General features: G+C 55.7%; 1 protein-coding gene across 3 annotated transcripts; it reads left to right on the top strand.

Annotated features, from left to right (window-relative positions):
• Positions 1-1,673: 1,673 nt before the first annotated feature.
• Zc3h12a (zinc finger CCCH-type containing 12A) lies at positions 1,674-10,727 on the top strand. 3 transcript variants are annotated; one of them, XM_052715845.1, is made up of 6 exons: positions 1,674-1,810; positions 2,509-2,982; positions 7,165-7,304; positions 8,220-8,454; positions 8,907-9,013; positions 9,210-10,727. In XM_052715845.1, exons 2-6 carry the CDS (start codon positions 2,543-2,545, stop codon positions 10,073-10,075), a joined length of 1,788 nt encoding a protein of 595 aa, XP_052571805.1. In that variant the 5' UTR covers positions 1,674-1,810; positions 2,509-2,542; the 3' UTR covers positions 10,076-10,727. The 3 variants fall into 3 exon arrangements, with proteins under 3 accessions (XP_052571805.1, XP_052571806.1, XP_052571807.1); XM_052715846.1 differs by lacking the exon at positions 1,674-1,810 and having other exon boundaries at positions 2,054-2,982; XM_052715847.1 differs by lacking the exons at positions 1,674-1,810; positions 2,509-2,982 and having other exon boundaries at positions 6,448-7,304; positions 8,131-8,454.
• Positions 10,728-12,851: the final 2,124 nt, after the last annotated feature.

Here is a 12,851-nt window from a genome sequence, read left to right on the forward strand (position 1 = left end):
CCATAACTCCAGTTCCAGGAGATCTGACACCCGCTTCTGACCTCCGAGGGCACCAGGCAAGCATGTGGTACACAAAATTAGATGCAGGCAAAACACTCAGATACATAAATAAAATAAATCTTCAAAAATAATACAAAGGATAACATAGACAAGGTTTTAAAAATTATTATTGGGAGCTGGAGAGATAACTCAGCAGTTAAGAGCACTGGCTGCTCTTTCAGAGGATCCTGGTTTGATTTCTAGCACCCACACTGCAGTTCACAACCATCTGTAACTCCAGTTCCAGGGGTCCTAAGCCCCTTCTGGCCTCCTGGGGCACCAGACATGCACATGGTATGCAAAACACCAATGCATATAAATAAGATAACTAAAAAAAAATAAGTAAAGTCAATAAAATTATTGCGATCATTTTTTAGGCTGAACATGTTCAGTTGTATCTGTAGTGTCTTTTACTATAAAATCATTTTATTAAACAGCCAGCATTCTTAGGAGACACCTACATTTGACAAGGCAGGTGTAACATGACTAAAGTATTGATACTCGGTAATAAGCACGTAGTTTTGAGTGTTTTGGCTTCCTGAGCCTCAGTTTCCCTATATACAAGCATGCTGGTGACACAAAAGACTTTGTCCTCCATGTGCAGGTCCTGGGGTCCCTTTCTCCCTCTCCTCTGCCCCTCTCTCTTTTCTGGCACACACACACACACACACACACACACACACACACACACACACACACACAGCCAGGCTTCCTCTGCCCTGGGCCAACAATGGTTCCCAGAATGCTGACAGTGGTCCCTGGTGCTCTGGAATGGGATCTCCTGGTCTTAGTCTCTCTGGCTGAGGCCATCCAGCCTTCTCTGCATCTCTCAGGGGTAAATGGAGCTAGCAGGATAGCTCCTGCCTGTAACTGCAGCACTCAGGAGGCTGAGGTAGGAGGCCACTGGGTTGTTCAAGGCCAGCATGGGCTGTGTAGCTTGACCTTGTACCAGAAAGAGTGACGAAACCCAAAGGAAATACAGAGCAGAAGGATCTGCTACCTAAGCCCCAGGCAGATGCAGTAAAGGGCTGTGCTCATCTGAGGGATCTTGACCAGTGACCTGTCGCCTCTTGAGAGTGAGGGATAGGATGAGTTTTGCAGTGTGCTTACCAGCACTCTTCATGAACTCTCCCATGGAGATTGGTGTCAATGTCCCTCCTTTCTCTGGTTTTCCTCCACCACTGTGCATCTGTGGTGGTGGTGCCCTCCTGCCTTGGGAAAGTATTTATTTCAGGAAAAGTGTCTCTGGCCCCGAGTGTGGTTGCATCTCTGAACCGGCTTCAGACACAGGCTATGGAACTGAAATGGAGTGTCCTGGTCTCCACCAGACAGGAAGGTGCCACCTCCAATGGCTCTGGCCCCACTTGGAAGTCTGGACCAGGCCGGTGGACCTGTCAAGTTGTTGAGCTGAACCATCGAGGCCGTGCTATTCCGGTTTTGCACAGTGCGCAGAACCTGCTTCTGCAGAGTCTGCCTCCCTTAAGCAGTCGGGTGGCACAAGCTCCGGGCCGCCCAGACTTGGAGGGGCCAGGGGCGTGGCTAAGGATGCTTGGGCGGGGTCTGGTCAGGGACGGGGCGGGACCAGCGCGGGTCTGCCGGGGGCGGGGCCGGGGCAGGAGCGGGGCGGAGCAGGAAGGGGCGGCGGCCCTGCCCGGCTTCCGCGTCACGGCCCTTAAAGCACCTGCCCGCCTGTCGCGGCTACGAAGGTGCCATCCGACCTCGGGACTTGGCTCCATGGACACTCTACGGGCTGCGTCCGGCGCTCGGCGGGGTGAGTGAGTGCTGCGGGGTGGGACCGGTGGTACGCTGCGATGGGACTGACCTCAGGGGGGTCGCGGGCCGCGTCTCCATCGCGGATCACCGGGACCCCGCCGAGTTCACCCTGGTGAGTGGAGTGGGCTGTCTTAGGGCACCCAGCATGCGCGAGGCTCTAGCCGGGACCGCCTCGCGTCACCGGGCCCGGTAGCCAACCAGAGTCTCCCAGCAACTTTTCTCCCTGTGGGTCACCCCGGAAACTTGTCCTTCCTGGAATGGGACTCCGGCTCTGGGCTCTTAGTATGGGAGTGAAGAACGAAGGCGATGGCCACAACGGGGAAGCCCCTGAGTCCCCTGCGCACTTCCAGCCCCCAGTTTCCTTCTGAGAGCCCCACCCCTGCCTCTTGGGTCCCTTGGGTTGGCGTGGATCAGGACGGGTTTGGGGGTGGAGTCAGACAAGTTCAAATTTTTTTTGTGTGACAAACTATGAGTTGACGACCTTGAGTAAATTCTTACTGACTGTGCCTCAGTTTCCCTCATATGAGAATAACTCCTTGCCGAGAGCTCTTGAGAGCGCAGCCTAAGCTGGCACGTGAGGATGGCTTTGGATAGTGTCACCTCGGTTCATGTTGCCTCATCCTGTGGGGGAGAGAAGCAGAAAGAGAGAGCTACATTGGGTATTCCTTGCCCCTAACCCTGTGGTCTGGTCAATAGGAGCTGTGATGGACGCCTTCCAAGAATCTGAGATATGAGTGACCCCCGTGGAAAGAAGCCTGTCCAAGAAGCCAGCCCCACCATGAGTCTGTGGGATCTTGAAGACAGCCACAGCTGCCGGGGTCGCCCTCAACCACCCCAGGATCCTGAGGCTAAAGAGGCCTCTGCTGAGTTGCAGATGAAGGTGGACTTTTTCCGAAAACTGGGCTACTCGTCCTCCGAGATCCACAGTGTCCTGCAGAAGCTGGGGGTCCAAGCGGACACCAACACCGTGCTGGGGGAGCTGGTGAAGCATGGTTCAGCTACTGAGCGAGAGTGCCAGGCCTCGACAGACCCTTGTCCCCAGCCCCCTCTGGTGCCCAGGGGCGGAAGCACCCCCAAGCCTTCCTCTCTAGAACCTTCACTCCCAGAGGAGGACAAGGAGGGCAGTGACTTGAGACCTGTGGTCATCGATGGAAGCAATGTGGCCATGAGGTATGTGTCACTTCTGTGGAGAGAACCTGTGGAATAGCATCTGTGGCTCTTCCTTCGGGTCGGGGGGGGGGGGGGGGGGAAGCTTTGCTTGCTTTGTGGACTGGTGAGGGAGTGCAGACACTCTCTGTGAGGTCCCACCATGTGCCAGGAGGCTCCCTGAAGCCTTAAGACTTCTTGGGGTATTGCATGAATGTCCTAAGAAGGAAAATGGGAGCTCAAACCCTTTTCCAGGCATGCTCCTTGATAAATGGGAAGCAAGGATTGAAACTCAGCCTTCTGTGTGCAGAGTGTACCTTGTACCATACTCTCCCCTGAGACCAGTCTTGCCTATGACATGAGGCAGGACAGTGCGGGGGTATTCACCTGAGTGCTTGAGCTTTCGGGGAGCTTAACAGGTTGAGCCATCTCTTGACTCTGTCAGTCTTTCCTCTCAGGTGGCCCTTGTGGGGAGAAAATACAAAGACCACAGAGAGTTGCAAGTCCTAAGTAAACAGTTGTTGTTATTCAGTGGCCGAGTCCTCTGGGACTAAGCGAGGCTTAGTTAGCTAGCTATTGAGAGCTTCCTAGCCCTGACCAGGTGGAATCTATTGATTCCACCAGATCTGGTTCCATGGGTGTGTGCAGGTGGCCTGATGCTCTGGGCTCACGTGAGCCCTGATGGGATCTATATTGCCTGAACTGACGCTGCTTGGGCTGGACTGATCTCTGGGGGTTCCCAGACCTCAGTGCTTGTCGCCTTGGCAGATCTCACGGGGAATGGGGTGGGGAGGAGGCACAATATGAGCCAGGCTGCCTCTGACCTTAAGGAGCCCTTGACTTCTCCCTTCTATCCAGGCCGCACCCTCCAGCCCTGCTTTCTCCCAGTTCCCTGCACAACGGGCTGGTGAGTCAGGACTGGGTGGATCACACACAAGGAAAAGTTCCTGTTGGCAGAGACCAGGGGAGACCCCAGCAAGAGAACAGGAAGAGGGGAAGTCGCCTTCCCAGTTGCCCTGAGGGCTCTCCCAAGTGGACTGCCCAACCTGTAATGATGTCAGCTTCTTCCCTACCTGGCATTTGGGCCTACCTACTCCCAGCCCGGCTGGGTCAATCATGTGAGCTGTCCAGCTGGTCCTGGCCCTACTTAGCTGGTGCACGGGGCGGGGGCAGCCCACCCTCTTCTACACCTTTGGGTCTAGCTTCACATCTTTAAAATGGGCTGATCTTGGGTGGAAGGCTGAGAATCGCTGGCTTCTGTGCCAGAGGGCAGCGGGTCAAACTTGTACATTCAGAGTCTGGAGTTCTCTCTGAGGTTCTGAAATAGGGTAGGAATTAGGAGGGGTCTGACTTTCCCTACGAGTCATGGGCTGGGTGTTAGGAGTCTTGTGGGCAGCCATGTGCTATGTGTATTTGTGTCCTGGGCAGGGGAAGGAGGGGCCTGGACTGGAGGAGGGGCAGTGGTGGAGGGGTTCGGGGAGAGCTGATACCAAAGAGACAGACAGCTACTGTCTGCTGGCCCGTCTGCCCGCCTGCCTATCTGCTGGGGGTTTCTGAGCTTGGGGTGGCCGCGGAAGGGGAATTCCAGCCTCACACTTCCTGTCTCCGCAGCTGCTTGGTTCCTACCCTACTGCTCCCCACACACACAAGGGCAGGCCAGCTAGCCCCCACCATATGCAAATCGTGGGGAAATTCACCTCTGTTTCCTTCTAAGGGAATTTTCCTCCACTCGCTAGGCCCAGCCCAGGCAGTTCTTTCCACCTGGGGAGGCTAGCCCTGCCTTCTCCTTGGGCAGGAGCTGGAGTCTTCCACATACAGAGCCCATCAGGCTGGGAGCCCTGACCTGTGGGTCTGCGGGACTCTGAGGGTGGGAGGAAGTTGGTTTTCCTGGGCCAACCAAGCTTCCTGCATTGCAGTGAGCTGAATGAGCCGTCCAGGCGTTCTGGGCCTCCGGCCTCAAGTGCTCTCTCTGCCAAGAATAGGGCTATGACTACCTGCTGTGGGAACATTCCAGTGCCAGCACTGCTGAGAGTGGACTTGTCCCCAGCCGTGGTTTTAAATGCCCAGAGGCAGTACACAACCTAAGATCCCTGGCATCGTGAGATCCTCAAGCTTGACTTTGCTGGTCCAGGAGGGGCCCATGAATACATAGCGAGGTCAGAGGACAGGTGGACACTGCACACTCAGGGCAGTGAGCCATGAGGCAGATGACTACCTCACATCTGGGGGAGACAAGAGAGTGCCCAGGGAAGGAAACAGAATGATGGGGCAAGGCTGGACATTGTGAAGCCACAGACGGGGACCTGCCCTGGAAAGCGAGGAAGGGCTTCTCAGAGGTTTTGACATGTCACCTGGCTTCCAGAAGGAAGTGCAAGAATTTGCCAAGAGTCCATCATTTCTCTCTGGTTCCAAGGATGCCCCCTCCTCTCCATATGCAGAATGCGCATCACTGATACTTGAGTTCAGAGACTACTTTTCTCTCACGTAAACTCTGGGTCTTCCATAAGAGACAAGATGGCAGTCCAGTAGCCCCACACCCCAGCTCGGCTTTCACCTCTTAGCACTAGCCAGGGAACTTGTACGTGTCGTGGAGTCTTCATTCCCAGCACTGAAAGGTCTGGATGACCCCTGTGCCTTTCCCAACCATCAGGGCTGCTGGTACCTAAATGCCAGCCAGAGTGGTTCTGATCACTGGCTGCTGTGTGACCCTGGTGACTTAGTCTCTGGATCATCTGAACAGAGGGGAAGGGGAGGGTAATTGCAGTACTTCTTGGGGGCTTGCTCATGATCCTGGGGGAACATAGAATGGCCAGGTTTGCAACTCCCCGAGAGTGTTAACTCTATTATGAGCAGGCTACATGGGAGTCAGGGAACCAGGAAGGTGTGAGTGCTACCTTGGGGGTGAACTTTGTTTCTTCTACAATTCAAAGACTTCTAGACTTTGGAGCCTCTTCCCCCGCCCCCCAGATAGCCTCCATGCCTCCAGTTACCCCACTTCCCACTCTATGTTCTCTTGGGGCTCCAACTCTCACTCCCCCAAAGCTACCCACAGGATGTGGTCTGCCATGGACTTGCCTCTTTTGCGTAACATTTATTCTGTTTTATTTGCCAAATATGAGTCTGAGTTGCTCACTATGGTGCTAACCAGAGGCTGGGATTGCGGGGGAGGGAGTCCCCCTTCAGAACTTCCAGGAACTCCACCGTACCAGCTGTCTTTAGCCTCAAGCCTTAGGGAAGTTTGTCCCCTGCTGTGAAATGGCTTGTCTAAGGAAAGATGCTGTCCACAAAGCGTGTGGGCAGAGACCCAGACCAGGGCAACCTAGGAACCAGCTCGGCTGCTTCTGAGGAAAGCCATGTTTAGATAGAAGAAGGCCAAGGCCTGACGCCCCAGCCCTCCTTGTGAGCAAGCAGAGTTCCCCAGCAATTTCCTGCCCATCTTTCTGCCAGGAGTCACACCCTCCTTGGGGCGGGGGGGGGGGGGCAGAGTGTGAGGGGGGAGAAGAGGACACACAGACATGCAGGGAGGGCAGGCTTGCGGGGAATTGGCCTCTTGAGAGGAAAAGAGATGGCCTTTCACTTTCACCCGGAAGAGCTCCTGGAGTGCCTCCTGGCTGTTATTTCCTGACTCCTGTGGAAGCATGACACCCCATGCTCCTTCCCTGCACCCTTTGGGGACCCAAGCTAAGACCTTGTGCACAGACTGAACTTTAATCCAGAACAGTCTGGTTTTTTCTCCTGCTTTACGTGGCTGGTGCCTCCCCCGCCTCCTTCGCTGGTACCTCCTTGCTATGTAGTGTTGAGGTGACTCAGCCCACGTGTGCACATCTGTGTCCCGTGGTCCCTGTAGCTCCTGGGTGGGGCAGGATCCCCAAGTCTCCCATCACCTTTCCCCACCCCCAGGTATGTTGCAAGTGGCCTGACCCTCCCCCTCTACGTGGGGAGCCAGTGTGGCTAGATTCCTGGGTGGATCCACACTTTGAGATGGAATCTTAGGGAAAGTCCCAACTAGGGCTGGCCACCAGGCGCTGTGGGAACCGGCCCAGGGACAAGGCCTTAGGCCCTACTGGCAGAGGGCCAGGGCTTGAGTCCTGCAGCTGCCCAGCAAGGCCAAGCAGGGCTAGAGCATGGCCCACTTCCCACTTCTGCTCCAGCCTGGGTGACCACAGACTGGCCACTCTGTGAGCTGACATGTCCCTCTTCTGCCAGCCACGGAAACAAGGAAGTCTTCTCTTGCCGGGGCATACTACTGGCTGTGAACTGGTTTCTGGAGCGGGGCCACACAGACATCACCGTGTTTGTACCATCTTGGAGGAAGGAACAGCCTCGGCCAGATGTGCCCATCACAGGTATGGATGCCGTCTGGAAGAGGACAGCCTCACTGTACCAGGGACCCTGGTGCTCCTCAAAAGAGTCACTGAATAGGGCCAGCACCTTCTAGATTGTAAACAAGGATCAGTCTCTTTTTCCAACACCTGCTACCTTCAGCGGCCCAGCTCAGACAGGAATGGCTAGAAGTCACCTTGTGCAGCCTTGGGGTATCTCCCTCATCCTACTGGAGGGGTGTCCCTTGTTCAGCCTCCCCAGTGGCAGATGGGCAGTATAGCTTCATGATTGAGACTGTGGGCGCTAGTCCAAGAAGATGGGGTGAGAGGCTTGGCCCCGAGTAACCCAGGCGAGGGTCTTAAGTAGCTATGCTCCGAGCCATGGGCTCTTCCTCTGTGAAGTGGGGCAGGGTGGCGGTGTGCTGACAGTACCCACCAAACACTGCTGAAGGAGCAGCTGAGATGGCACGGCAGTGCCTGACCCAGCGCAGTGTGAATGCTTGGTATGTTCGAGCTGTGGCCACCACCCTCACGAGAGCCCCCACCTTGAGGAGGAGGAGGAGGGAGTGACCGGACAACTTCTCTGGAAGTCTGCGGGTCTGGGCCAGGCTGGGGACTCTGGGCCTCTTCTGAACAAGCCTGGGAGCATTGTTCTGAGTGTATAAGGGACAGGGCCAAGACACTTCTTCCTAGACCCCTGTGGTACAGGCATGGCACACGAGTCGGAGGGGAAGCAGGAAGAGCCGCTCTGGGCTCGGCACCCGTGCTGAACGGGATGGTCCTGCGCACAGGTGCGCTCGGTTTCCACGTGGCTGACTGGTTTCTGTCCTCTTGAAACTGGTGTGAACAGCCTCTGGAGTCCGGCCACTATGACATGGAGCCCTGTGGATGTCCCAAGATGCCCAGTGGCCCCTGACCTGGACCTCTGTCATCCCCCAGACCAGCACATTCTGCGGGAACTCGAGAAGAAGAAGATCCTGGTGTTCACGCCATCCAGGCGTGTAGGTGGCAAGCGCGTGGTGTGCTATGATGACCGCTTCATTGTGAAGCTGGCCTTCGAATCCGACGGGGTGGTAGTCTCCAACGACACATACCGGGACCTCCAAGGCGAGAGGCAGGACTGGAAGCGCTTCATCGAGGAGCGGCTGCTCATGTACTCTTTCGTCAATGACAAGTGCGTTACTGCCGGAGGACTGGGAGAGATACTGGGGGTGGACTCTGCGGGGCCCATGGTCTGGGTTGCAACTTTTGGAGGTGACGTGAGTAGTGGAGAGAAGGCTGAGGCCAGTAGAACTCTTTGCTTGGGGGATGGGGGTTGACACTAGCTTGAGATAGGCCCAATGAGTTCCTAGATGGCTTTCTCAAGAAAGTCTATGGCAGCGTACATCCCAGGATGCAGTTAGCTTGTGGTCTCTCGGTACCCTGAGAGCTCCCAGCCTGAGGAATGCCTGAAGGTAATCCTGAGCTATACCCTCTGAACTGAGGGATCCCCTCTTCCTTTGGGGTACCTGAAGACAGGCAGTTTTGGGGCCTGATCTACTCTTCCCAGGAAGGCTGGCTATCTAGCCCTTTCTTTGTCCCTCTTCATGATTTCTTTCTCCTGAGCGTTCCTTTCATCTGCTGCAGGTTCATGCCCCCTGATGACCCTTTGGGACGGCATGGGCCTAGCCTGGACAACTTCCTGCGTAAGAAGCCACTGCCTTCTGAACACAGGAAGCAGCCATGTCCCTATGGTGAGACCCAGCTCTGTCTTCAATAGCCCTTTGTACCCCACCTTTCCTCTTGCCTGCCCATCCACCTAGGTAGGCCTGCCTGTGCCCTGGTGGCTTCCTTGTGGGGACCACATGTACTAGGCCACCTAAACCCCAAGTCCCTGTGCCTCCTCTTCCCTCTGGACCCATTTAGAGACATTCTCCATCCTTCTTGCAGGGAGGAAGTGTACCTACGGAATCAAGTGCCGGTTCTTCCACCCTGAGCGGCCCAGCCGCCCCCAGCGCTCTGTGGCTGATGAGCTCCGTGCTAATGCCTTCCTCTCACCCCCCAGGACCCCTGTCAAGGACAAAAGTGGCCAGAGGCCTTCCCCTGCCTCTCAGCCCAGCTCTGTGTCTTCAGAAGCTGAGCAAGGCAGCCTGGATGGGAAAAAACTGGGGGCCAGATCATCCCCAGGCCCCCACCAAGAAGGCTCAACACAGACCTTTACTCCATCTGGCAGGAGCCTCCCTGTTAGTGGGAGCAGCTTGGGGCCCACAGAGTGGCTCCCACACACCCTGGACTCACTCCCGTACACCTCCAAGGAGTGCCTTGATTCAGGCATTGGCTCCCTGGAGAGCCAGATGTCAGAATTATGGGGGGTGCGAGGAGGCACCCCTGGGGACTCGGGCCCTACTCGGGGCCCTTACGCTGGTTATCATACCTATGGGTCTGAGCTGCCAGCAGCACCTGCCTTTTCTCCCTTTAGACAGCCCCTGGGTGCTGGCCACTTCAGTGTCCCCACTGACTATGTGCCCCAGCTTCCCACCTTTCCAGCCAGAGAGTACTGGTCTGAGCCATACCCTTTGCCCTCGCCCACCCCGGTCCTTCAGGAGCCCCAGAGACCCAGCCCAGGAGCTAGCAGGGGCCCCTGGGGAAGGGCGAATGAAAGGGCCAAAGAAAGGGCCGGTGTGTACACCAAGTTGTGTGGTGTCTTTCCCCCACACCTGGTAGAAGCAGTGATGGGGCGCTTCCCGCAGCTCCTGGACCCCCAGCAGCTGGCCGCCGAGATTCTTTCTTACAAGTCCCAGCACCTCAGCGAGTAAGCCAGAAGGTGGCGCAAGGGGCTGTTGGGCATCACAGGTCGGTACCCAGCCCCTGGCCCACCCTGGAAGCTGGACAGAGGGACGAGTGGAGCAGGCAAGAGAATCCTCAAACCAAAGATACCATAGGATTGGTTCTGGCCCTGTGGCACCTCTATCCCGCATGGGTCAGAAGCGATCACCCTGTTGATACACATTGTATCTCTGTCATTTAAGGAGACGCTGCCGGTCAGGCCGTCCATCCGTGGCTGATGCCCAAACCCTCTTTTTTTTTCTCAGAGGGCGGGGAGGGAGGCCTGGGGGAGCAGAGGCCTGAACTAGACCCCACCCTCCACCCTGTCCCTGGGACGCCGGCACCACCGGCTAGTTGGGCACCATGTGCCTGCCCTCCGAGGCCCCCCTCAAGCAATGCGGCTTCATCCCTGTTCACAGGGCATGAGGCTTCATGTTAGTAAGCAAGATGCTTCTTATAACCCACCCGCCCGCTCTGTCCACCTACCCCGTCACCCCACCAGGGCTCCAAGGCCCTCTCTCCCCACACCTATTACCTTTCCCCACGGGTGGGAGGACACATGTATGCTATGTACAGGAAAAAAATTGAAATATTTTAAATGGAAAGAATGACAAAAATAAAGGATATTGAAAGTCCTTGCAAGAGATCGTTGTCTTTGGTGTCCTTGGGGGGCAGAGCTAACCTGGAATGACAAGAGGCCAGTAGGGCAGGTGGCCTCAAGTTTTCACCCTGGGGGAGCCATCTGATGTCACTCCCTGTCCTCAGAAAGGAGGCTTTCCAGAACTGGCTGGTCCCTTGGAGCTGAGCCTGGGTAGGAGGTGAGGTGTCCCTGGGCCACAGCAGGTGACGGGTACAGGAAGCAGAAGTATAACATCATAGAACCCTGAGGTTTCAGCTGGATGGGGTGACCCTGGTGGGGGGGGGCTGTTCCCCTTTTCTATGCTGACGAAAATTGAGGGTAGGAAATAGGGAAATGACCTGCCAGGTTATAGCTCCAGAGGGTGGGGAATCTAAGTGGGTGTGAGACAGCCCTTGGGTACTGCACTCCGGGCCTTCCTCCTAGATCTGTGTCCAAAGAACAAGGGTGGCAGAGCAGGGTTGGAGAGAGCTGGGGTAGGGGCAGCAGCATGGAGAGGCCCTGCCACTGACTCTGCCAGCTGGAGCCAAGGGACTGTCCCTCCCAGACCTCAGTTTCCTCATCTATGAAATGGGAATACTAATGGCAGCTACCTTACAGGTTTGTCATGAGGACTCAGTGAGATAATACGTGCTGGGTGTGTGGCCTGCCTCCTGCCACACAAGAACTGCTCATTAAGAGGCCTCCAAAAGTGTGACTCTTGTGGGTGGGTTCACAGGACTGACCCCATCCACCACGTCAAACAGCTCACCAGCCTAGACAAGCCCAGGCAAGATGATACTTCTCTTCCCTCCTCCTCCCTGCTCCAACCTCAAAAATGAACATGAGTATTAAATATTTTAAATGAAAGACTAGGCTGTCACACAGTCCCCAAACAGGGAAAATGGAAAAAATTACAGCTTTAATAATGCTACCTGTGAACAATTCCTCTGATTTGTACTTAATGGCCAGTACAGCTATATTTTGTTTTAAAAACTACAGAACAGCTGTGATACTGAGGAAGAAAATGTCACCCCAGAGGCCCTGACCACCAGCTCCTGACCACCCTTTCAGAAGTCCCTGCTTAAGGCAGGGATAGGGTACTTCGGCATGCGTGGGCTGGAAGCCTCCCTCCCACAGGCACTCAAGATGTCTGTCCCAAGCGGTTCCTCCAGCCTCCTCAGGTGGTTTATCAGCATAAAACCTTACTTAGACTTTACAACCAAACTACAGTTTGCAGTCCAGGGAGCTGGGAATGTAGCCAATCATGCACGGAGTTCACGACTGGGCACCTGGTGCTGGGGCATGCACCTGCAATCCAGCATCTGGGAAGAAGACAAGGGAGGGCCAGGGTTCAAGGCCATCTTTGGTTGCAAAGCAAGGTCCAGGCCGACCTCTCAAACAACATGAAACAAAACACACAAGACACACAAACACCCCAATGTGTTCTCACATTAAAAGGCTTATTTACGGGCATCTGTTTGTCTTTATGGGATAGGAAGCTAAAATACCGGACCGTCTGGTTCATTATCAGCTGCTTGGCAATGCTGAGTGCCTTGCCCACGGTCCCACGGAGGAAGGCAGGCTGGGGCAGGGCTTTCAGTACTCGTCCCTATCCCAAAATCTGACACCAGTCTACTGTGACTCAAGCCCCTGCAGATATGGGAAGAAATGTCCTCCCAGAGAGACAACTATAACGACCTCTGGCTCAGCCACTCAGTAGGGCCCAGTCTCTCTCTGTACAACATAATGGCGCCTGAGGGTCGTGAGAATCAGGGGTCCTCTGGAAGGGGAAGTGGGAAACTCCCCCGCCTGCTTCCTTCGCCAGAGTTGAAGTCGTTTGCCAACTGTCCCGTGGAGGTGGCAAATGAGGTGGTCCCACAGGCAGCCAGGCAGCCGCGTTAGTACCAGCAGGCTGTGGTTAATGTCAGGAAGCAGGGCCTGGCCCGGCTAGTTCCCTGACAAGAACCAACGAGGACTCCACATCCACACCGAAGGTGCCAAATGGGGCTGGGCCCTGGGGAAGAGAAGAGGGTCAGCTCGGGCCCGCTGATGCGTGACCTGGTACCCGTGCTTCCCGACAGCTCGGCTCAGCTGGGCCAGCCGGCCACAGAGCCATGCCTCCAGGCCTCTTTCTCAACCTAGCTTCC

This window comes from Peromyscus californicus, unplaced genomic scaffold (genome assembly GCF_007827085.1).
Source record: "Peromyscus californicus insignis strain IS unplaced genomic scaffold, ASM782708v3 Scaffold_5__1_contigs__length_169319896, whole genome shotgun sequence".
NCBI classification, from domain to species: Eukaryota; Metazoa; Chordata; class Mammalia; order Rodentia; family Cricetidae; genus Peromyscus; species Peromyscus californicus.